The 25,625-nt window shown below is 43.0% G+C and overlaps 1 protein-coding gene across 1 annotated transcript in view; it reads left to right on the top strand.

The window, feature by feature from the left end:
* ERICH3 (glutamate rich 3) overlaps positions 1-25,625 on the top strand; it is a 41,719-nt gene that overhangs the window by 1,427 nt on the left and 14,667 nt on the right. The window contains exons 2-12 of the mRNA XM_040610892.1: positions 7,833-7,926; positions 8,739-8,864; positions 9,463-9,534; positions 11,286-11,414; positions 12,072-12,155; positions 12,654-12,809; positions 14,169-14,387; positions 15,041-15,221; positions 16,700-16,886; positions 18,740-19,038; positions 21,483-21,704. Of these exons, the coding sequence (XP_040466826.1) occupies positions 7,833-7,926; positions 8,739-8,864; positions 9,463-9,534; positions 11,286-11,414; positions 12,072-12,155; positions 12,654-12,809; positions 14,169-14,387; positions 15,041-15,221; positions 16,700-16,886; positions 18,740-19,038; positions 21,483-21,704 (1,769 nt within the window). The remainder of the gene's footprint in view (positions 1-7,832; positions 7,927-8,738; positions 8,865-9,462; positions 9,535-11,285; positions 11,415-12,071; positions 12,156-12,653; positions 12,810-14,168; positions 14,388-15,040; positions 15,222-16,699; positions 16,887-18,739; positions 19,039-21,482; positions 21,705-25,625) is intronic.

Genomic DNA, 25,625 nt, shown 5'->3' with positions numbered 1-25,625 from the left:
CGCACAGGGTTATTCCTTCCTGGGGACGGGACTTTGGTCTGGCCTTAATGAAGTCTGTAGGGGTCCTGTGCCGTGGTCTGGTACAGTGTTGGGTGAGCCACTGTCTGCCTTTTGGAGCGTCATGCCTGCCTCTGGGTGCAGGCAGAGCAAGCGCATTTCTGTCTACTCTCAGAGTTACAGGTGCCTTTGGGCTTGGTGACAGTCCCCTGGGGCAAAGTATTGATAAAATAAAATAATTCTCACTAAGTATCTAGGCAAAGAGTCCTCAGTGGTTTGGCTGTTTAAATAGTGAGGTTAAATGAAGAGTAAAGACAGTAGCATGTGGTTTTTGAAACAAAAACCCAGGTGAAAGTGGCCTGCGTGTGCATGGGGCAAGACAAGGGTGGTCTCACGTGTCGCCAGGGCTGAAGGGTCCTAAAGATATTTACGCAGAGGTCCAATGTGACTTGGAGAGACTGTGGCCTCTTCCTCAGTTACCACTTCAGTCAAACTGTACGTGTGCTTAAGGCTTTTGTGGGCTTGCAATAAACCAATCAATTATTGTTAGACTCCAAAGCCCTGTCAAAATTTCAGGTCATGTGCTGACTCGAGTGAGTTTCGGTTCAGTCGGTGTGTTCCAGCATGGCTTCTCATAAGCACAGCTGTAGTAGTTCAGATTAATAAAGGTAGAGGCCATAGCTGTTCCTCGAGGGCAAGTCCAAGGGTGCTGTAGCCGAGGGTTGAGGGTCGGGAGGGTCGGCCAGTGACAGCAGCAGCTTCCTGGTGGAGGAGGGTGGCCCTGGGCGTAGTTGGAAGGGTCAATTTACACGTGTTACAGCCCTGTCTCCTGGCAAAACAAGAGCATCCTTTTGTGGGGGTTCCTTTTGTGTTTTCGCGACTTTTCATCTTCTGGATAGATGGCCCTTTCTCAGAGAGAGGAGCCCCGGCACAGCATGGTCACTAGCCCTATTCGCTTGGCTTGGGCTTGGAGGCACCAAGCTAAGCATTTATGCTGAATAGTGTAATAAAGGCAGCAGTTATCTTCTGAGTGCCTGTACTGGCGAGTAGATGGCAAACCCACATTCTCTGTGGTGGAATTGCATGACCTTTTGATTCCTAGGCCCACATGTGCCTGCTAGGCTGTTCCCAGCTAGGATTCACAAAGTCCTGGCCTTCAGGATTTAACACCAAATTCCAGTTTTGTGGGATACCACTTTGCTACCATCTGCTTAATCTGTCTGAAGACCCCGATGGCATTTTTTTTGAAAGTGGAAATACTTCATGGTGGCTGAAGAATTTCCTTAGGGAGGGAACGTCAGACAGGTGCCAGATCTCTGGAAGGTCTCCTAAGAATAGTCTTTGCTTTCACATGGAATGGGCCAGGCAGGTGCCTTCACCATGTGGGATGTTGAACTTGCTGTTTGCGGCTGACAGCCTGTGGTGAGATTTGTTCTGTCTGAAAGCTAATCAAGTCTTTCTTGTTTATGTCCCCAGCAGAAACAGTGCAAGATCCAGTAATGTGCTGGAATGAGGAATGGTCTGCATCAGGGGCAGGGTTTGTTTGACTCAAGGGGCAATAAACACCTGCTGCAAGAAACAGCACAGGGGCTGGGATTCCCTGTGAGACACTACCAATCAATAACTAAAGTTTTGCTGCTCTCTTAATTTATTTGGTGAGCAGTCACTGATTTAATTGCACTCTAAATTATTAACTGTGAAGATTTGCTTTACGAAACTAATGTAGGATGCCTGCTGTGACTTTGTTGTGATATCCTTTGAGATGAGTAAGAACAGTCTTAAAAATCATTGTGATACACAGCACTGGCTCTGCCTATAGTGCACCGTGTGCTGTAAGCTGAGAAAAACCAGATACTGTTAATAAAGAACATTATAGAGTTCCAAGTGGACAGTTCCTTAATTTACTAAAGTCGTAGTCATCAGCTGTAGTATGTTTTATGTTTTGCATACTCATCAGGACAGCTGGACTCCCTGCCGCTGCAAATCTAATTCTTCCTGGGCATTTTGGTCTGATGTGTATTTTACTTTGGCCCCCAGTGCATTTTTTAAAAGCAAAATAAATTGTGGCTCTCTTGTTTTCTGTGGCTTCATTCTGCCTGTTAATCTGGTGTTTGTACTTGCCTTCAGCTTTTGTTAATGGGAAAAAGATTTTTCTCAGTGACAGTGATTTATTTTTCTGAACAGGCAGATCAGATGTTACCTTGGGAGTGTAGATGATACTGAAGTATGAGTGGTGGTAAGCACCCAGACTTCTGCTTGTCTTGAGTGGCAGAAGGCCAGGCTACGCACGTGAGGCCCAGCTGGACCTGGGAATGGGATGCAGCTGCAGGTCCCATGGCTAGTCCAGGTGTTGGGCTGCTTCTTCATGTGTGGAGTTTCTTTAGGGTGTTTGTAGAGGGTATGTACTCCACACGTATGGTGGCTTTTGATAGATGCTGTGCCATGGGGAAGGAAGTTGCTTGGCTTCTTTCCCGTTGTTCTGGTGGTCCAGAAAGTCTTCGTGTTCAGAGAACTTCACGGATGAGTATTATGGCTGGTTTCACCTGATGGGCGAGCTTGGCACCTCTTCCCCGCCTTGGCAGATCCATGTTAACTGAGATCCAGAGGTTTGCTCTGTTTCAGTAGCACTGGCTAGGTAGTAAAAGGTGTATGTGAATTGGGGAATTTTTCTTGTTTCTTATGGTATATGGTCCATCACTTTAAGATTCTAGTCAGGTGAGAAGCAGAGAGAATTTTGACAGTGACCTTTTGCTTTTAGAAATTTGAAAAATGTAATCTGTAATACAGTGCAAAGTGTATTCTCATCTGTGATAGTAAGGAAGATAAAGAAAATTTATTAAAAAAAAAAGCGGACGCCCACTGAAATGTTATTGTTAAAACAGGGTGCTGCTGTTTCTTGATGACTGTAGTAAAAGTCCTATGTCTGGAATATCACCGTTGAAGAATGTGAGGAGATTACTTTGCTTGAATCAGTATTGATTGGGCATGAATTTGGGCAACTTGGCTCAAATTTAGATGCAAGTGAGGGAGGATTTTTAGCAAATTAATTACCTCCCCCCCAAAACCAACAGGAACAAACTGTGTACATTCAAGCATTCTAAATAACCTTAAACATGAAATTACTGAACTGACAGCGGTATGTAGTCACTGGCTGTGATACCACAGAAACAAATGTGATACTAATTTTGAGAAGAGCTTCAAAATTAGGCCTGGGAACTACAGATCAGTCAGTCTAGTTTCTGTGCCAGGAAAATTGTCTGTAATTCTAATAAAACCCCAGAATTTGTAGAGAGAAGAATTAACAGGATAAACAGGTAGAGAAAAAGGACTCCCAGAAATATCCAGAAAAATGGGCTTTCTGGACTTACATGATTTGACTGTAACAAACATTTTCTATAGTACTCTTTGAGACTGATGATTTTCCTTTGCTGTATGTTTCTCTAACATGCTTTTTTGTCAGTTCTGCACTTTGATCTGTTGTAGAGGATTTGGAGGTGACATTTGTATGTAGTTCTTAAATGTCTAAGTCTCTGGAAGAAAACTTCTCAGACATGAACTACTATTATGCTGTTATTGATAATAGGAGCAGGAGCAGAGACATAAATGAGACCAGTGGTCTGCTTTGCTGAAGAGCTTGGTTCTGACTGTCATCAAGTTGGGTAATTCATGACATTTCTGAGATAAATTGCTCTTGGGGAGATGCCGCAGAAGTGAGGGGCTGCATTACTTTGTGAAGCAAACAATGAACCCGAATCTGTGTCATAGCAGTTCTGTTACTGCATCTCTGAATATCTTCCTGTCTGTTTCACCCTTCTCATTTGTAAGCAGCATTCTGAATTTTATCTCCAGGCATGATCTGTGAGCCAGCAAAGACCGATGGAAGGAGCAGGTGGGCTGCCGAACGGGGAGGGGGGACACGCATGGATGCTGCTGGTGCCCTTTCCCCAGCGCCACACATGTGTGTGCTGTAGTCATCTGTTGGCACGAGGGAGCGTGAGTCTCAGCTGAACCTTGGGCTTAGCAATAAGTTGTGTGTTTTTGAGTGAATGGCACAGATTCCGTTCGGAGGATGAGGTCTTACCCTGGTTGCCCTTAGCCTGGAAAATATGCTTGCACCCTGTCCGCTGGAGCACTGAGTGAGTCTGAACCATTGGTCTCCATGGGAATTTCCAGAGGGGTCTGGGCCAAGCCCAGGCTTAGTACTAGTATGGCCCACTCCCAACTAAACTTGTCTCAGATCTGCTGGTGAACTGATCAGCTGAAATAAGCAGGAAAGCCGGCAGAAATTCTAGGTGAGCGTAGGCTTGCAGGGCCAGCCCCTGTTTGCTGCATGTGATTTAAATCCGAGTTCAAGCTGGTGCCCAGGGTATTCTGTGAGGCTCTGTCTGTGCTGGTTATTTTTGACAACGGAGGCATTCGCCTGGGCAGATAGCTCGGGCCGCTCTCGGCAGCGTGGCTCTGCCAAAGCCCAGTGGATCCAGTTGTGTTCTTTCCAATGGTTTGATGGGTTTTGGTTCAGGCCCAAAACATTTCCTTATTTCCTCCAATACCCTTTTGAACTTTGAATTTAATTCAGCATTTTTGAGGACCAGCCTGTTCATAATTTAAGTGAGAAAATATAAATACAGAGACTTCTTTGAAACTAAAGTTGCTACATCACTGTGCTCAGGAGGGAGTTGCATTTTAACTAGTTATATGGTCCGTGAAATATTAGATGAAGGTAGTAAATGAAAAGGAATGGGATTGAGTTTCTCCTCTGCCTCTGCTTGCAATTGCCAGGTGATAACATAAATCAGTACTTAGCACAATCGATGTAATCTGGTGGATTAAAATGCAAATGCAAACAGTGGATTAAAAAAGTAATGTAGAACAGTTGTTATAGTACCAGTGTTTAATCAACATGCATAACAGGGTAAGAGAAATTGTTTGTTTAAAGTTTAATATATTGTTGGTAGGCTACCTGTGAGATGATTTTGAAACCCCAGATAAAATTCCAGTAAGTCTGTAATCAGTTTGGGGTTTTTTGATTTTTTTTTTTTCCCCAATTGTTCTTTCTTTCCTTGAGTATACTTGTGTGTGGTAACTCAGCCTAGCAACAGGCATTTATTTTGAATTATCCTATTGAAAGATATGCAGTCTTTCAGTACAGTGGCATTTAAATTTAAAGCCAAAGGAAACAAAAGAGATTGATCTTTTGTTGTGTAATTAAAACATACCCTGCCTAGAGAGCCCAGAGGTCAGGCTGAACATATTATGCAATATGTTGAGTGTATAAATTTTGCAAATGTGAATGGATTTAGAGTATTAAAAACTCAAACCATGTCATTTACTTTGTTATTTTCCTGTTTTCCATAGGGTGAAGTAAGATAAGGCTGTGCTAAGAACTATTTAAAATATATCTGCTAATTATGGATGCTTCAGTTTCTGTGTTCAACTGTCAGATCTTAGGTTCAATTTTTGGAAGTACTGATCTTAGATAGCTGTGATGGTTTAGCTCATGGGCAGAGCAGGGGAGGGCCCTGCCTGGTCTGGTTCTCCATTTTTGTTGGTCTTACAGTTTTTCACCAATAAATAGAAGAGAGATGCAATTTGTTCACTTTGCGTTGTTCAATGAATGCATTAAAGAGAATCTTTAGTATATTGACTTGGGAACTGGAGAAGACTTGAGAGGTTCTTGCATTTCAGTTTTACTGCTCTGGATACAGAGGAGGACTTGTCCACATCAGGGGTCTTTACAGGGGAGAAGATTAGTAGAACTGTCCAGCCCAACTGTTCTGGCCACAACAGCAGTGTGGTCCCAGAAGTCTTTTAGACCAAATGGCACTTCAGAGCCGTCATAGTACTAGCTGGCTGGTCTCTGTAAAATCTTGGGAGCACGGTATGGTGAAAGCAATCCATGTCTTTAGCTTTGACCTGCGCAGGCTGGTAAGCTGAGCGATGGGTTGTCCAGTGTCTGCCCACCGACCCGGGTGGGGCTGGGATCTTGCAGGAGAGGCACAGTCTCTCACTGCGCAGCTCTCTTCTAACGCCCTGGCTTGGATGAGGGCTCGTTCCTGTCCTTCCAGCACAAAGCATGCTCTTCACGGAAGGACTGAGGCTGGCAGCTTGCTGAGTGCCAGAGCAGTAGTGCGTCGGGATTCATGCAGACAGATGAGTGCACTTGCTTGCCTTTTGCTCAAACACTTTGGTTTCCTGCAGAGTACGTTTGTTTAGCTTGAGCAAATCAGTCACATAGAGCAGATCTGAGGATTTTTGGTAAAATGTAGTAGCTGTATTTAGAGGAGGGGGAAGAAAAGAAGTATTCTCATCAGTGCAAGCTGCACTTCAGACAAACTGCTGCTGTAGGTGACAGCCAGCAAAAACACACTACAGTAACATAAGCTTTCTAGCCTGTAAATACCACAAAAGTGATGAATCTTGCCCTGTACAAGTTTTGTGCAACTGAATTTATGAATAAGTTTGTGGGACAAGCTTCCTTGGCTGTTTATTTAAATATCCTCGAGTCACTGTTGTGTTCAGATAAATGGTCCTTGAAACAGATGGGACAGTTCCTAAACTTGTTGTTGTGGGTTAGATTTCCTGAGTGGTTTGCGAGTTCTGTTGGTGTGAAGGCCAGTTGTTTTTTGAAACAGGCTTTTTTTGTTCATGGACAAATTAGTGGTTGGCCAGGCAAAATTTTAACAGGTGTGTACCTGAATCCCAATTGAGAAAATGGTTCAAAAGAGCAGCGTATTTTTTTGACAACTGAAATGGAAGCCACTTAGTTTTCTGTGGATTCCATTCACATTCCATTCCATTTCAAAGTGATGAATTTGATGTGCAGTCCCTCTGATGGTGAGAGCATTAAAATGAGGGAAGTGCCATAAAGAAATGAGTGGAAATGTGGATACTGAAGGAGACTTTGGCTGAAAACACAAAGAGGTAGTCTTCATCAGCACAGAGATTTGCACCCACGTTAATAAAGTGGATGCTAATTTTCAGTCCAGTGAAAATACTATGGAAACAGCATCCTGTCTTAAAAATATTTTTAGTGCCAGCAGTTTCTGCTAACATGAGTAGACTGAAGAAGGTAATTCTTCTGCATTGGCAGACAATAATGGCTGAGAGCTAGCAATGAAGACCAGCGGAAAATGCCCTTGTGTAGGTAAAGTCTGATAAGTGATACGCGTGGAGCTGGAGGCAGGACTGAATGGCCTCTGGAGGTGCCTCCTAGCTGACATTATTCTTGCGGGTCTTTGGCAGTGCTGCCAGAAACTCCCATCACTGCTGTGTCTGCTCCCAGTTGGGAGGCAGCAGCAGGAGGGGAGCGCAGGGTGTGTGGTGAGAGGGGGTGCAGTGGTGCAGGAGGTCTGGGGCAGGACATCCCCGTCCCTGCTGTTGTATAGTATGCTCATCTGCTTCCAACAGGGCCTGCGGCAGGGTGGACAAGGAGCCAGGTCTGTGCCTGCTGCACTCAGCCAGGAATCCAGCTCCAAATGTCGTGTGGCATGATACTGACCTGCCGAAGGTTGGAGCCTGTTTTCTGAGGAAACTGTTGCAGGAATTGGTCTTGAAGGAGACATTTGGAGCTGGGCACCGTTGGACCCTGTACCCTGGTGGTACACCGTTCCTGAGCTGCTGTATCTCATGTAGAAATCATGTCTTTCTAATACTAATCTTCTGGAGGCAATAAGATGTTCCTTTTTCATAATCTAATGGGCATTTACTTGACAGAATGCTGTGCACGATTCATCAAGGCAGCATTTTGTGCAGCAAAATATTGGGTAGGTCTGTATAACTTAAGCTGTAATAAACTGGCTGTCAAGGGGATTATATGCATCTGTATTTTATTTCAGATTTCTTGCAACCTACAATAGCCTTACAGACAAACACCTGGCTGGATATTTCAGCAACACCAGGATAAGACGACATCTTCAGAGATCAGGACTGGTGAGATTGAAAAGTTTTTCTTTTATAAGAAAAAAAGAATTCTTTGTTTCTTATAATGTTGCACAAGTCAAACCACTGATGGTTCTGTTGTTTGTTGAAGGTATGTGTTGTCATTGGTAATGATGTGACAGCTAGCCAAACATGTGGAATTGTGCTGTGCCAGGACAAAGCCACGTGATCACACTGTGACTGAGGGTGGGTTTATTTAATCAAAACATTTCCCACTGCATTATTATCTACTGATGGTCAGCTAGGTATTGCAGGGACACAGGGCTGTGGTGCGTAAGGCTGTGCGACTGGAGGCAGAATGACAAAGGACAGGTAAAACTGTGAAATCTAAGCATCTTTGACTCTACTGGTTGTTTAAATAGCTTCAGTGTTACTTTTCAAGAGTATTTAATGAAAACTGAAGGATTTGGTAAAGGTGAAAGTGCTGAACATTTTTAAAAATACTTAAGCACTCCTGGGTGTGACTGTTTAGCACAGGCAGATTCGACCCTTGCACAGTAGGAGGGCAAGTATCTAATTCCCCTCCACTGACTTGGGCAGTGGCCTGTGAAGAATAAGATTGAGCCCTCAGCTGTTAGGCAGTATCACTGCTGCTCTCCTGCTTTCTCCATTTGGCTGATGGGACCCATGGGGTCAAAGAAAATACAGTTCTGTGCTGGGAAGGTGAGTTCCAGCACCGTGGCAGAAGCAGAGGTGGTAGCTAACCAGGAAGGGAAAGTGGTCTTTCTGGGAGATTGGGCTCTGTTTAAAAACATACTTTATTCTGTCTTCCCCTTTTTAGTTGTTATATTTGTTTACGGCAGATCTCAAGGAGTGGAAGAATAGTATCCGAGAAAGAATACCAGCTAAATGCGATGAGGAGGGATCACCAAAGATACGTGCAGGAGTGCCTGGCTCACGCCATATTTCATAAGGTCCTTGACATGGAGGTATGCATTTACTAGTGAGGTGTAAGCCTGTAAAGATACTTCCCTATTGACAGCCAATGGCTGTCAACTTGTACTGGACTATTTTCTGTAGCCATGCCCTCATGCTCCCCTGAAAGGCACTCTTATACTGGGAAAGTCTTTGCGCTTGACACCCCCCCACATGAAACCTCCGCTGGCCTCTAGCTGTTAAACCATGCTGTCACTAGAACATACACTGTCCTGGCTCACTCACAGTCACCAGATTATAGCATGATGTTCACAGGGCTACTTTGCTTAAAAAAATTCTAATCAAAACAAATAGTTTGAATGTGATTATGTATCTTACCTGAGTACAAAATTTGGGCACGTTCCTGTTACTTATCAGGAAGGGAGTTGGTCCCTACAACTTTATAAACACTCAGTTGTTCCCTTGACAACGTTAACATGTACAGGTGTAATGCAAATGGATTGAATCAGAAGTAATTTTATAGCAGGGCTCAATGAGGGTAATGACCAGGGAGCAGACGAGTGATAAGCAGAACAGAAGCAAGTGTTCTTACATCTAGTTGACGTCTCATAATGTCCGTTAATGAGATTTCTCTTTCTCTTACATTGATAGAGACATCATCAGTTGGAAATAAAAAGGAAACTTGAAAATTCTGTGAGGAAGGAGAGGGTGCAGAAAATCAAGGTAAGACCTGACTGCTATGGAGTACTGGTGGGACATGGCAGTTTTGCCTAGTGTTAAATAACACCCACGAGCCAGGCCAGAGATTCACTAAGCCAAGTGTTCCATCTCTGATGTTTATGGAAAAGGTACAAGAAACAGGCAAGTAGAGGATGATCCTGCCCCAGGTTACATCTCTTTCTTCCTCTGTCTAGTAGTTCAGGAACTTCCGTTTGTGCACCTAATTCCTTTTGAGTCTGCTTGTTTTGGTTCTGCAGTATTCTTGGTCATGGAATATAATTCTGAGTTGTATGAAATGGTACTTCCTTGCATTTCTGCACAGTAGTTAATATATCTGCTGTCTACTAATTCTGTTCTTTTACAAGGCATTTGTGGTTTTACATACATTTTCCTATTTCTTTTCAGTTTGCCAGGCTGAAGACTCTCAGTCTATTGAATCTTTCATATATGAGCCGTTCTGGGCTTCTCATTACTGTTTCCAATTTTTTGCCTTTTCTAGTTCTACTGTTTCTGTTTTGAAATGGGGAACCAGAACAGGATGAATAATTCAAAATATGTGTTGCAGTTCTCCTAGTAATTCTAGACATGATCTGCTTTTGATGGCTGCTGAGCGCTGAGATCACATTTTCAGTTGTTTGCCTCTCCACATGATATTTAGCAGAACCAGCATGTAAGTAATGAAAAGAGGTTTCAGAAGTCTTCACTTTGGTTTCCTGTAGGTAGAGCTTGATTCTGTAGTTGTAAGTGTCATGGAAATCCCACAGAATTCAGTGGTTCTTCTCCCCATGAAGACACTTGGACTCATATGGGAACAGTTGTTTTCATTTTTAGCTGAAATACACTCAACATCTTATTTCTTTATTAGGAGTCTGCATACATTGAGAAGAATGGATTGAGAAGCTAGCTGCTTCTCTGAACAGTTGAAAAGCAATGTCAAATCTTTTTGATTTTAAATAATGCATTTATGAGCAATTCATCAGTTAAAGGTTTTAATGAAAAATGCTGATCACTATGGTAATTGCAAAGGCATTGTTTACTGACTGAACTCCTGCTGATAAAAAGTCACCACAGCGCAAGCAGCAATTAAAGCACCCTGTCAAAGGATTCTGGACTTGGATGCTTTTGTCTATAAAGCAAAACAGCTTCTTTCGGTGCAAAGTATAAGGGAGACGCCTGCAGATATGTGATCTGTGTCTTTGTGGTGATGCCACACTGGGACACACAAACCTGGCTGGAATTAGCAGTGTAATTTAATTCTCACCTCATACATTCAGCGAGTTCAGCTGAGTAGCTGCTCTAAAAGGAAAGGAGAAAAGCGGGTGACTGAGCAAGGGAGAGTGAGAGAGAGCTATCTATTTCCAGAAGGCTGGTCAGCCCAATGTGGAAATTTTGAGAAGAAAAGTTAGGGAGGTGCAGCAGTTGGAGCAAGGAAGTGGCAGATGCACTCAAGTTTAAAAAAGAAAGAGACCTTCAACCAAACCAAGAACTGGATGCAAAAACAGGCAGATGAGTTGAATCTGGGGGGATCAGAAGCTGGAGAGGGCTGTAGGCAAATGAATCGGAGGGGTGAGAGTCTTTTCCCCCGCCCTCTCTTATTCTCCCCATGATTTCCTTTCCTTCCTTAACGAGGTGTTTCATCGGATCTAGGCAAGCTGATCACCACAGCTGTCCAATGAAAGACAGACAGAAAGCAAGCTCAGACATTGCTGTTTGATTATCTAGTACCTCAGAGACATAAATTTCTGTTCTTTTAGGTGGAACAATTCAGAAGATTAGTGGAAGATGCTAGCCCTATGCGTTCCCCACATCCACCACTTGGTCCAAGAAATCGTTGTGGGTTCCATTCTTCAGTGGCTGGAGAACCAGCTGGTCGCTCACAACTGGTGAGTTTTTCCAAATCCTCCATATGCTGTAATGTAAGCATGCAGAGCTGGAAGTGTGCACATACACCTGTGACACTGTGCTTACTCTAGAGCATTGACTGCCAGATTGTTCCAGCTTAGGGTCTCATCTTCCATCACTTGAGGCTGATTTCCTCTTTGCAGGGTTGTGTCATCAAAGAGAAATCTGGAGAAGCTGATGTTGCAGGAATGGCACATCATAAACTAGAAAAAAATAGCTTGCTTTGTGATAAATCTGCTTTAATGTTTCCCTTTTATCTGCCTTGTCACCTAAGGTTAGGCTGGTGTCAGTACATTAAGTATTGTCAGTGAGTACTGTGGCTGTAGGCAAGTTTACACATGTTGTAAAATCCGGAAAGCAGTGGAGGTCTTCTAGAAAACAGACTTGAAGGGGTGAAGTAAGACTAAAGCTCATTCCAGAAGGCTGTGCTGTGACCTCTGACTCGGAAACCTCTTACTCTGTTAACAGGCAGAGAAGGAATGTTAATATACTCTTGAAATATAATGGTACTAAAGTCTATGGGCAAAGGTCAAAGGTCAAATATATAGGTCAGTTTTAATTGAGTGTCCATTTCGATAATGATAATTGGTGCAGATTGAAGAGACTTTGTCCTGAATGACCTTCTTCTCTCCATACAGAGGGCACCTGGACCTGTAGTTGGTTATAATGGTGGACATCCTTCTCATCAACACCAATCTAAGGAGCCTGCGTTTTCTAAGGTGGTGAGTTAACTCAGTTAAATGGTTTTTTTATGTTTGAACATTTTAACTTGATATTCTGAAGGGTATACAAAGAAAAGATGAAATTAAAATGTCAGAAAAGTGCTGAGTATTGAACAAAAATAGGCATCTTTTTGTTGTGCATTCTCTGTGTCCATGTGCTGAAGTCACCAAAGCAGCTCACTGCTACAGTTTCTGTGAGTTCAATATGTTTGCTTTAGGGCTGCACTGTGAAGACACAGTAGCAAACCCCATATTTATGGCTAAGAGTTATTTCAGATGCTCCAGCTTTTGGTTGCTCAGTTAGAGATGCCTGAAGGGGTCTGGCTCTTTGGAGGCAGACCAGAAAATTTTATTTCCTGAAGGTACCTGAGACTCAATCATCACTTTCAAATATCTTGATCAGTGCTACTTTTTTTTTTTCTTTTTTCTTTATGATGCTGATCTGCACTGGGAGCTATGCACTGAGATTTTGTAGCTGTTTTCTTTTTCCTTTTCTAGACTTCCTGGCGACCAAATACAGCTCCAGGAAATACGCAACACCCACATCGACTCCAACCACTTCGCAGCTGTGCTGCAGTAGGTTCTGTACCAAAGACTTCAAGGCCTAAACAGAAGCGCCACACACTTGAACATGATCAGCAGTTTGCCGTTGGGGTGAGGCCATATTTCATTCTGAAAATAACACAATTTTAGGGACAGCTTTATAATACTGCTTTAGTACTGTAGTTCCCAGAATTGTATACTGCGGGCAACATGCCTTCCAAATGGGTATCACCTTTTATTTAAACTCTCCTTTTTAACCTTCTCTTAATTTTCAAGACATTGTCTTACTGGCTTAATGCCCAGGTCTTGATCACAGGGTGGGAAAATGTGGTGACTTATCTTTTATAGTATAAAATCTCTCTGTGTGCAAAATTTTCTCCCTCTACGTAGATTTTCTGTTATGTGGAGAGGGAGGCAGCCACCTGGTTAGCACCAAGAACTCAGGAATATTTTCACACAATCCTACAAGTTTTCATCTTTATCTGCAGCTGCAAAGTAGCAAAAAGCTCCTTTCTTTTGTTTTACCGTTCCTCCTACTAAGTCACACTAGCGGGCTCAGAGAATGAGAGCTTTTTGGAGTAGCCAGACATGATCTTTATATGTATGCAGTTACTTTCAGGTGAGATTTGGACTTGCCTTCTGTTCTAGAAAAACATTATGTAATTGGCTTTGTGTTAGGAGTCTTCTGTGACTGGAGATTTTAGAATGGCACTGTGACCTGCTACCACCGACTGGCAAACACTGTCTGAATAGCTTGTTTCTGCTGTGCATTTGCTCTGTATTGCAGTGGTCACAATCCTTTCTCCAAGAATTTGCTGGCACTATCTACATCTGCTCAAATTAGGGGTGATTTAAATGGTTTCTTCAATGCTCACTACTGATAAAACAGCTAAATCAGTCATAGATGATGAAGACATGATGCAGATGCAGAACTCTGATCCAGAACACACTGTCTGCAGAATTTATTCTCCAGACATGTCTTGCTTTGCAGGGCCCTGGTCCTCTGCATTTCATCCTGAAGGAGGACTAAACCTCTGCTACAAATGGGAAATAAGTGTTTTGAACCATTTCTTGTACAATTGGTGCAAAATGATGTGACTGTTGGAAGATTCTAGCTGCTCTGGAATTTGCTTGCCGGCTGAGAGAACTCAGCAGTGCTGTGGGGTTGTGCAGTATTCTGTCTCCTTGTGAGCAGAACTTTGCATGCTTACAAGTAGTACATAGTTTACAACGTTGAGTGTATCTATGAAGGTGACATTTTCAAGCAGTCTCCCTGTTGCTTTGCAAATTAAAAGGAGGGAGTTAGCACAGAAATGTTTTCATGAAAAAATTGCAGGCACCAAGTTACGGAATTGTTCTGGAAGTATGTGTGTTGCTAAATGTGAAGAGCAGTCAAACTATGGTTAGTTCAGTATGCTTGGTAACTATTTTTGCATAACCTATTTAACCTGGGAAAAATGTTTTTTGCAGGCGGAGAGGAGTGGGTTAAGACTTATGAATTCAGTGGAATATGTGACTGGTATATCCCCATATCAACTCCCAGTCATTAACAGTTACATGATACCAGTGCCACCTCCCCCCTTGCATAAGGGAGACAAGAGCATAAATGCCGTGAGAAATGGGATGCCCAGAGGGAGGCGATTTCGTCCCACCACTGCACCAAATGATGTAGAGCAACTTTTAACAAAGGTAAGTTATCTCTGTCTGCCTGTTTGTGTATATTACTTTCCTTATCGGTGTATTTGCCTAATGCTGAAAGATGTGTATACCTAGTTTGCATAAAGATTGACTGAATTTTGGAAAGGAAAAAACTTTATAACTTAAAATATATAGCTGCCACCCATCTCTGTATACTAAAACATTTGGGTTTTTTCATCAGTTGGGGGGAAAAATGGTGCTTGAACAAAGAAGCCATAGGAACTCTTACTTAAGGCCTTCCATTTTAGTCAGTCTGATCCTGTCTCTGACCATATCTGGTACCAGAACTTCAGAGGGGTATATGAAATTCCTTGAGTGTAGGAAAGCTTCATCTGGTACACTATATCTTCAGCCAGTTTTGACTCATGTAAAGGAAACTGTAGGAACCCAGGATTGGGAAGGACGATACGGGTTGTTAAACGTGGTCCCTGCAATTTTGGGTAATTCAACACGATGGATTTTCAGTTCAAAATATTTTCCTGCCCTTCTGCATGTTACAAAACACTTTCCAATTTAAGCAGCTCAAGGCCTGTCTTAAAAGACTGGAAGTCTCAAGTGTATGCCATACATATATATGATCTTTTTGTTCATTGTTTGTTAGAGTTGGAAGCTGAATGCATTTTTTTGTGTATTTCCTGCTGCAGAATGCTGGAGGATTCCCCAAGTCCCCATTACGCAGCAATGCATTTGTTACCATGGTTTTTCTAGGAAAAAGTGTGCATTTATCTCATGATGATGCTGATTACAGAGATGAAATCAAAGTCTATCAGCAGCATTGTGGAGGAGAAAACCTTTGTGTCTACAAAGGCAAGCTGTTGGAAGGAGGTAAGGATAAGGAGTCAAAGAGTTCATATTGGTTTGGGCAGCATCTTTTTTTTTTTTTTTTTTTTTTTTTGCTAAAATGTTGATGTGATATCAAAATGATTTCAGCTGAGCCCAGTCAAGATGCATGCATCCAGGGATTTTTATACCACCTGCCTCCACACTAAATCTGTACCTGCTGTGCCATGATTGAAAGTTAGGTTACAATTACTTTTGCAGGTTATGGTAGAAGGAATTTAGAGAACTGATTTAACAAAATACTGTAGCTTAGATTAATTTTGTGTAGATACGTGTGGTTAATAAAGTAGTTATAGCAGTGAACTGTCCTTAAATAGGGGTTATCTATTTCTGACTTGCTATAATACATCAGTGCATGCTGCTTATTATTCCAGAAGAAAAAGTACATAGTGGGAACCCAGTTCCCATCTCTTTTATGTGGGTGCGATTCCATCACACCAGTAAAAGGTGAATTGTGTTCTGGGAAATTGTGGAGAGGAAATGGCTGGGAGATTTTCATTTATGCGGAAGAGTGATTTCACAGGTTGTAGCCCTCATTACAGCTCACAGAACCCCCTGTGTTTGCATTTGCATTTTCACTGGATAGGGGAAGATGGTGCAGAGATCCCTGAACTTCAGCCTGTCCCCTGAGGTTATGGGTGCGCTGCAGTGTGCCCACAGATCTGGTTTGGGTTGTGTCCCAGCTGTGCAGTAGGTGTTCTCTGCGTGTGCCTCTGTTGTCACAAGCCCCATCCACACCTCTTAGGGAGCCTGCAGGAGTACAGTGTGGCTTCCTCCCTGCTGCAGTGTGCTCAGTTGACTTTAGAAGGATACTCTGACTTGTGAATAAAGGGAGTAAGACCCCGTTCCCCTGGCATGGAGCTGAGTGGCAGCCTCAGTGCCCTTAAGGCCTGGATGCCGAACAGTACCCTGAAATGGCTCCAGAAACAGCATCTTTCAGCTGCTGGGTGTTGCTGTGAGTACACCTGTATTAGTGCAGGTCCAGAGCCACTAATGTTGCAGCTGTACTGATCTGGAGCCTGAGTTGCACGCTGCACTGTGCTGTGCTGAGGAAGGCGTGCATTGCACTGCCAGAGCTCTAACATACTGCTGCACTGCACCATGTAGAGACACGCCAGGCATCCTGAACTTTGTGTGCATAATGTGCACTCTCGTAAGGCAACCAGCAGAGAGAAAGTTTTTGAGATGGGAGGCTCTGGTCCCTGTTCTGCTGTAGCAGAGAGCGCCAAACTGACGATGTATTCACTTGTCATGGGGGTGTCCAGCTTGGTACTCTGGGGTTGGAAAGAGACAAGGCTGTTGTGTGGGAAGGAGGTAGAATTTTGCCAACTGATTAATACAGCCGAGAACCAAAGTACCTCAGAGGGCTGGGTGCTTTGGTGGTGGTGCAGGTGAGATGCAACAACTGCAGCAGGCTGAAGCGTAACCTTTTTCTTTGAACACTTTCCTTTCTGTGATTGCAGAGACCTTCCGTTTTGTCTCAAAGAGGCACCATGGTTTCCCATTCAGCCTCACCTTTTTTCTCAATGGGATACAAGTGGACAGGCTGAGCTGTTGCTGTGAGTACAAACACCAGAAACGTTCCAGGCTGGGAGGCAGACATGGATACTTTGGGTTTCTCAACGTGGAGGGAGCATCTCCTTGCTACAGGTATGGAGATGAATACGCTGTGCTCACAAGGACTTAGCAGCCCAGTTTTTAGAGAGTTTATCACTTGCTTCCTCTCTTTTCATCTTTCTGGCACCCCACAGCTCTGTAGAACCTTATCTGTTTCTCAGCGCCTCTTGAAAGGTGCAGAATTGAGCTTATCCCTCAGGGTCTCACATCCAAGGATGCCATCAAAGCCAGCTACTTCTGTGCTGCCTTCTTCAGTCACTCTGTGGAGTGTGTGCAGCAGTGGACAGTGTTTGCACGGGATCTGTCAGCTTGTCAGGGGGCAGTCAGCTCTTCTTCCTCAGCGGTTGAGTCTGGAAGAGTAGGTGTGGGGTGGCATACAAATACCACTTACAAGTTTCTGGTGGAAGTGATAATGAAATAAATATCAAGAGTGCTGCTGCTTAGTGAACTCTAGTTTTCAGGGGTTTCTTTGTGGTTGTGAGAACAGGATAATTTATTTTTAAATAGCTCTGCCTCTAAGGTGGGATTCTGCTGTAATACCCCAGGCTGCAGAATAAGACAGTACTAAATGTTACACAAGTTTCAGAAAAATCTGTGCAGAAGATTCTTGGGTTTGGGCAAAAGTCAATGCTGGGAGCAACAGGTACGGTTTTGCCAAGAGGCTTTGATTTTAATAAAATCTTCCTTTTGTGTGATTGTGAAGTCATGCCAGACAAGTAAACTTCTGCACCCATGGATAATTTAAAAACTTTTGTTCTTATTCTTAAGTAATTTTCAAAAGGGCAGCAAGTAGTTGGAAGAGGAGAACCTCCAGAGAGATATACTCTTATTTTTTCAGTAAGGACTGAATTCTAGAAAAAAAAATTCTACTTCGTTTTACCATATTTTTTCCTACTCCAGTCTAACGTGATTTATGTGTATGCCTTACTTAGTATGTTTGAAGTAGTGACAAGCATCAGAATTCAGAATGGATATAATTGCTGCAGAGTTTAGGAAATGGCCAAATCTCAGGTTTTGTGTGATTTCCAGAAAGATTTGAAGTGAGTTTCCTGAATTAATACAGTCTCCAGAAATTGGTTAATTTCTTCCTGAGTCACCCCAACTTTCTGACCACCTTCCTCTTGTTCTTAGCAATATATCAGTTCTCCTGTCTCTTGTCAGTCCAGCCAACCTTATCTGGTGACTAAAAAGCATCTCCATTAACCAGATTCTCCCAGTAAATGACAACTATTTTCACGTTTCCTTCAGGTCAAATAGAGCAGTATTTGTTTTCCTCTTTGATTATGACACCACACCCACACATTAAATACCCACTCTGATTCTCAGTAAAGATCCCTGTTGATTTTCCCTGTTGGCTTAAGGCTTTGGTTCACAAAGAGGTGATGCTGCAATGATTTCTACACTGATACTGTGATCCCCACACTGAGAATTTTCTCTTGGCCTAATTCCAGCATTTCTGTATGGCGGAAGTGCTTCAGTATCTCAAAGGTCCCTGAAAAAAATACCAGGAAGAAATAATCAAAAGGTAGGGCTCATCAGAAATTGTCATGTTATGCCTGCAAAACTAAAAGATTTCTAGACTGAGTGACTGTAGGATATTTCACAGTAGTTTGTAAACAGCTGGAATGTTGGGGGAATTGCAGTCAAGCCTTACAGGAAAAAAGCAGTTTTGCGGAGGAAAAGGTTTTAAGACATAGGTGTCTGTGAACAAAATATGGTTTTCCAGAGAGACTTGTAATTACCTGAAGTGAAGGTTCCAGTTTCAATTTCATCCTCTGCTTGCAGATTTGAATCAATGTATGACATACAGCACTGTTTCTGCTGCCCTTCCATTGTTCATGGAAAGAAAAACGTGATATTTCCCACTTACTCTGGTTATTTTATAGGTGCATTATTGCAATGGGTCTGGACAAAAAGCCATCCCCTCCCAAGAGAAAGATGGAGGAAGACTATGGGGAAAAGCGTGTGGGTTCCTGGGGAGCTGGAGTGCACAGTGAGCCAAGCAAAAGCAGCGTTGAGCAGAAATTGAGCATAGATTCAAAGTTCGTCATCTTACCAGGTCATGAAGCAAGTGTGGAAACTATTGAGGACAAAATGGAGACCAGACAGGCGTATAAAGAAGAAGAAAGGAAAAAACTATCTGATCGTGAGAGTGAAGATAGTCAGGAAGACACCAGTAAAAATGGTATGGTATTCCAAAACACAAGCAGGGGACAAAAAATGGGAGAGGTTGATTCCAGAGAAGGTATGGAATTGTGGGTCTCCAACTTCCCCTGGGCCATCCTCTCTTAGGATACCTCCTGTGTGAGAAATGTGGTGATGCCTGTGTCTGGGCAGTAAAATCAGTGGGGCTTCTGGCCAAGCAATGGGATGAGGGGGTTTTGCAAGAGCCAAGGAGGTGAGTAAGGAAGGCCTGGAGGGCCAAACAGGAGCCTGAAGTAGATGGAAAGCAGGAGGGAAGGGGCATAGGGAAGGAGGAAAATGGCAGCAGGTGGAGGACAAGTAGAGCAGAAGGAAGAAGTGGGGCTGGGTGAGGGTAGGTGGACAGCGGGTCTGAGGTGAGCTTTGGGGGAGGCAGTACATTAGCATCAGGTGAGTGGAGAGGCGACGGTGGCCGTAGGGGCAGGAGATGGAGAAGCCTTCTGCTGCCTGCTTTGAGATGGGTGGGAGGGAGGGTGGAACTCTGGAGGGGAGGAGGCTGAATGCTGGGTGCAGAAGGGGAGGGAAGGGGGGAAGAGCACATGGCAACAACATGTCAGCAAGGTTTAGTGCCAGCTGAAATATTTTGGTCTCTTCTGCTGTCTGTTGGCAGTGGGAGCTTTGTTGACCTATGGCTCTTTCCAGCCCCTTCCCCACAGCACTGCCGCAGGCACCTCTTACCTGATGCCTGCTCAAACCTCCAGCTTCCTCATTTCTCTGAGCATTTGTTCCCTCTGCTCCAGGTGATCAGCTCACCTTTCCTGCCTTCCCTGCCCCAACCCCACTGTGGCTTCACTTCCCCTTCACTGAATGCCTGTGTTGCCTGCTGCAGCTAGCTGACCTTGCCCCTTCTGCTTGAGTCCCATCTGCTGGCAGCGATTTAAAAAGAAAGACCGGAGAAAGGCTGCTCTCGCTGAAAGTTTGCCCAAGGGGTGTTTCTTGTGACAGGCAAATATAATACCTGTGGTATAAAAATGATGCGTGGCAGCTCCGGCTGCATGCTCAGAACATGCCATTTGCCCCATGCCAGCTCGAGCCCATTCCCGCTGCCTGCCTGACGGGAGGAGGTGTGAGCTCAGCCTGTGCCTTCGCTTATGCCTTACTGTAGAGTTTTTCAGAGCAAGTCATATTTAGAGAGGGATTTTAATTCTTAGTTCCTATTTTTACTTTCATAATTCTGCAGTGCTACTGCTCAGTTTCCTCGCTAGTGCCTGTGGATGTGCGTTTGTGACTAATCAAGCCTTTCTCCTCCAGGAGGTGGGCACCTTTCTGACAGTTACCTGAGGAGGCCTCACTTCCAACAGTGCAGTTGGAATCTCAAATGATTTTTTAATGCAGAAAATAAATCTCCTTATTCCCTTAATTCTTATTGTCTGGGTAATTGTATATTTGCCTAATTGGTTCTGCATCAGATATTCTTCATTTCTGTCCTTGGTGTTCTGTCACTTCAGTACTTTATAAGCACTGATGGAAAGAAAAAGAAGTGAGCAATAAAAGCTGAAAGGTGAGAAATTATGGCCATGAGGGACAGCTGGCATGTCAGTAGTGACAGCTCTCCTTCACAATGTAGGTTTGTTGCCTCTGTGCTGCACGTAGTGGGAGCGGTGGAATTACTGAATTTTCAATGGAAATCTCTGGCATCACTGTATGTGCTGGTCCTGGGATTTTAAATAGTGTGCAGCCTTGGCTGGAAAGGGGAGGATTCTTTCATGCATATGCATGAAGACTGTCTTACCTATAGATCTGGGCAAAGCTATCTATCAAACGTTACAACTTGTCAGGCTAGTAGCCTGGGATGAAATCCAGGCCATGTTGATGTAAAAATGGCAATTGTGCCGTAAGCTTCATTTGTACTAGGATTTCACCTGGGACCTGAAGGAGCACATTAGAACAGTGTGATAACAGAATGTTCCTCTGCAGCACCCTTTGGCTGGATTTAATGAATTCATGTAGTTTGTAAGCTACTTCTTTGCTAATTAGCCATGTCAATCCACATTTATCTTACTTTGCGCTACAGTGTATTACCTTTCTCCAGCTTTCTCTGTTGCTTGCATATTTTTTTTTCATCGCAACAAGTTTTTTTTCTCCTGTGATAAGTGTGTTGTATTTTATTTCTGAGTTTGCCTAGCTCTTAATTTTTCTAGTCCTTTCAGTGGCAGTGATTCTGTTTGTTTTATTTTTAATGTGTTGATGATCCTTCATGCATAATTTACTGCATTTCCACTACTCTAAGAAGAACGTGATGCTTTTTTGTGATAATGTGCTCTTATGATTCCTGTCTGTGGTCTTAGATTCTCTCATGGCTTTAAAAAGACTGAGCAAATGCCAAGGCAAAAGGAGTTTAATGAAGTCAACCTCTGTCTGCCTAAAAGGAGCTTGACTTGTTGTGAATTCCATTTCCTGCCTCATAGTATGATTCTTTTATTTTAGAGTATGATGAAGATTTTGAAGCAGTTGAAGAAGTTAATGAAGAAGAACAGACTGGTGATCAAATGAATGAAATGTCAAAGTCATCCTCAGATGATAAAAAACATAATTTAAACTATGAAAAGGAGAGTAAAACCTCATCACAGAAGTCACTGCAGGCCTCTGACAGCGAGAAAGGTGAAAGTGGTGGGTATTCTGTCAGTGACTCCGAGGATGATAAGCGAGGTTAGTTTTTTCATAACAATGCTTAGAGCAGTTAACCTGATGCATGTTTTACGTTTTGTGCGTGTCCAAGTATGTATGTTGAGTCTGCATAGGAAAACCCCGTGCAATTCCTACTGAATTGGTAAAAGCTAGCTATTTTATCTGTTATTAATTCTGCCATACCTCATAGAAATACTGCCAAAACCCACAGTAAGCATGTGCCAGCTCACAGCAGACTTTGCTGAGCTATTTAGTTGTAGAAATGGAGATGGAGCCATTCAGCAGATTCACTCTAAATAATTGGGCGGATCAGCACTTAATGTTGGTGGTCACCCTACATCTGAGAAGCGATGCCCAATGCCCACATGCGCATTCTGAGGGTACGCACTTTTATCTCAGAAGTCACCAAGAAAACCCATGTACCTCCTTGTATTTTAGAAATGCTATCTTTAGTGGCCCTGAATAATCAGAACCTCAGCTTTGTCTCTGGTACATCCCTGACTCTGCCCTGGCTCGGGGCAAATGCCATCAGCTCAGCTGTCTGCTCTGCCTGTGGCAGTTCAGCAGCTTGTGAGGGTCCTCATTGGAGTCTGGCTGTGAATGAGTAAGATTCGGAGTCAGTAGGATAGTCTGTGATTCTTGATCCAAACGTAGGTACAAAAGCATGCAGTAAGTGTCCAAGACCATTATTATTATTATTAATTCAGAAAGATTAAACTGTTTTGGAATAAATTTTCATAGAATAAGTCGTGATTTCTGTCACTCAGTTTTTTGAATCAGCGCTTTCATTGTCTAGTGTTTTAGCTATTGGCCTTCATGCAGTCCAAGCCATGTATCTTCATAAATGATCCCACAGAAAACTTGCAGTCTATTTCTTATTTATTAGATGAACAATAGTATTCCTTTCACCATGTGGTGAGTAAGTCAGACGTTGAACTGCCTCTCCTTTGTGTCATGGTGTTTTATCCCTCTAACACTTCTCTATGGCTTTGTTAGATCTTGAGCTGACTTATGTGCCTCTGGCTTGTTGTAATCTACCAGGATTTCTCCATTTACTGCTGTTTCAAAATTAATTACTTTATATTCCTTACATTTGACAGTCTGATGTGCAAACTATTTCTCAAATTAAATGGAAGCATTACTTTCACATTTGTATTTCTAGGTGAATTAAGCAGAGGTAGTACAGCTGTTTCTGAAAAGGTTGCAGCTGCAATAAAGATACAGTCTTTTTATAGAAAGTATAAAACCCCAGAAATTCAAATCAGGTTTGAAACATCCTTGCTAATAAAATCATTCCAATGATCAAAAATAATCTTAATTTTTGTTTTCTCATGATAATCAGAAATGGCTTTGGTTCATGAACAATCCGTACGATTAAGCATTCTTTTCTGCTTGTTAGTGCATGGCATTGCAAACTTCTTTGTGACTTTCATCAGCTGCTTCTCAAGCTCTGGCGGTGTGTGATGGTCAAGTGAAGGTGTATGAGTGTAGATGTGTATAGGTGGAAAGGAACAGGTAACTGTAAGGGCCTTTCATGGCTACCTTTACATTAAAGCCTTCGTTAAGGCCCACCCTTATTCACCTTTGTTCGTACTGGGATGTAATAGTGCTGCATGCACCAAAACTCACTGATTCAATATACATTTTTCTGTATATTGAGGATATATATATATATAAAAAAAACATATATAAAATAATATAAAAAATATTTTCTGTATATTGAGGGTATAAGAGGAAGGGCTGTTGGGAAGCCACCAAACCTTGAATTACGGACATTTAACATCGGCAGCTAATAGTGTAAAACAGCTAGTCATCTAGGCAGGGGTTCCTTACCGATCAGCGGGCAGGCATGGCTGATGTTTTTCAACTTGTATTTGTCGTGGCTTCCCATGTTCTCCTTTTCTGCAGTAACTCAGGACATGGATTTAAATCATTTATATTCGTTGTGTATTTAAATAAGACAGGTTTAATCTTCTTTCTTAGCAGCCTGATTTGCTGCATCTATCTTTCACATCAGCACACTAATAGAGCAGTCATCAGTTATTGCTTGCATCTCATTTGGCAATCAGCAGTGGGCCGTGGGTGTCCGGCGCTCAGCAGCATTGTCTCTGGAAATGAGGGAAGCTGATCTCAAAGGTGCTTCTTGAGAAGCTCATGACTTGGAATCAGTTTCTCTTTGGCCTACGTGAGCTTTGACGACTTAACCTTTGCACTGTGACTTTTGGAGAAAGGAGGCAGGGAAGCTGGCTTTGCTTTGTTATCCCTGTTGAATTTTCTGAGGATGTAAGGAAGAGACAGGTAACACCCTTATCTAGCATTTGGTATATTAGTGTAAGGAGTGGTTACCCAAATATTGGATGGGGACCTAGAGAGGCTTTTAGCAGTCTAAATATATAAGTACAGTAAATAATGGAAGAGGCATGGATTAGGAGCTAGGGCTACCGGTTGAAGAATGTGAATTTCCGTGGTCGTTGGTTAAATTGTGCATGCATCTGTTCTGTGCTCTGAGCTCTGACTGCTCCCCATAGGTGTAAATTACTGTCAACAAGAGGAGCAGTGCTTCCAACATTTACCTTCTTGGGGCAGTAAGCCTGAAGGAGTTCTGCAGTCCATATTTACCATTAGTAAATGGTAGACTGTTGTGGTGGGTTGACCCTGGCTAGATGCTGGGTGCCCACCAAGCCATGCTATCACTCCCCTCCTCAGCAGAACAGGGCGGGAGAAAAAAAGATGAAAAAAAACCAAAACAAAACAGCTTGTGGGTCAAGACAAAGGCAGTTTAATGAAGCAACAGCAAAAATCACGTGTGTGGAAGCAAAGAAAACAAAAGGTGTTATTCCCTACTTCCATCAGCAGTTGATGTTCAGCCTCTTCCCAGGAGGCAGGGAAGACAAACATCATAAATAATGAGTGTCCCCCCTTACCTTCTCCTTTCTCTTAGCTCTTCTGTCTGAGCAGACATCGTATGGTATGGAATATCCCGTTGGTCGCTTTGTGTTACCTGTCCCGGCTGTGTCCCCTCCCGCAGCCCAGTGGTGAGGGGCAGGGGGAAGGCTGGGGAGACAGCCTGGACGCTGAGCGAGCCCGGCTCAGCCGCAGCCAGAGCGCTGGTGTGTTACCAGCACCTTTCTGGCTGCCGGTACGAGCGCAGCGCTGTGAGGGTGCTGGGGGCTCAGCCAGACCCGGTACAACTGCAGCATCAGATAAGGATGTATGAAGGTTACTGCTGGCTTTGGGTGGCATTTTGGATCGCTGGAATTCTGGATTTCTAGGCACTTTGCATTTAAGTTTGAAGGTCAGGATGATCTTTTTGTTCTGGCTGTAGTGATTAATCTTCAAAGAGATTTCTACACTTGAGGTAGTAGAAGTATTCAGAAACCAGTTGGTATTTACTCCTTTGTGCTTGCATAGAATGTTTTTGTAAACAGTAAACAGTGGAACCCAAACTGATGCAGGGCATTTTCTTCCATATGAATAGGAAATTCCTTGTAGGAAGGGTTTGTCATCTCCCAGATGTCTATTTATTGTTTACCCGATGACACTGGACTCCTCATCTAGTTTCATCCAGATTTGTTTTGAATCCTTTAAAGAAAATGACAACTTTTTTGCATTGTTTTTGTTAACCACTCTGGGCATCGATACAGTGAACACAAAATGCCTGTGATTTTTCATTCCTGTTTCCTATTTGTTGATTTTTGATATGTTCCCCTTTGTAATGAAATCTTTCTACTTTTTTTCCCCACAACTGAACAGAAGAGGTAGAGAGAAGGGATAAAAGAGATGCGGGCTTTTCCCAACTGAGATAGAATAATAAATTTATGAAAAATAAGAATTCATTGGTTATTTTGAGGACAAGAAGAGCTTTCTGTTTGAATGAAGGACCCCTACTCTCTGAAGATAATATGCATGGAAATATTTCAAGCAACTTCAGTAGCAACTACT

Source organism: Falco naumanni, chromosome 11 (assembly GCF_017639655.2).
Source record: "Falco naumanni isolate bFalNau1 chromosome 11, bFalNau1.pat, whole genome shotgun sequence".
Classification (NCBI taxonomy): domain Eukaryota; kingdom Metazoa; phylum Chordata; class Aves; order Falconiformes; family Falconidae; genus Falco; species Falco naumanni.
Note: the sequence above shows the minus strand (reverse complement) of the source record. Positions and strands in the feature narration are given on the sequence as shown.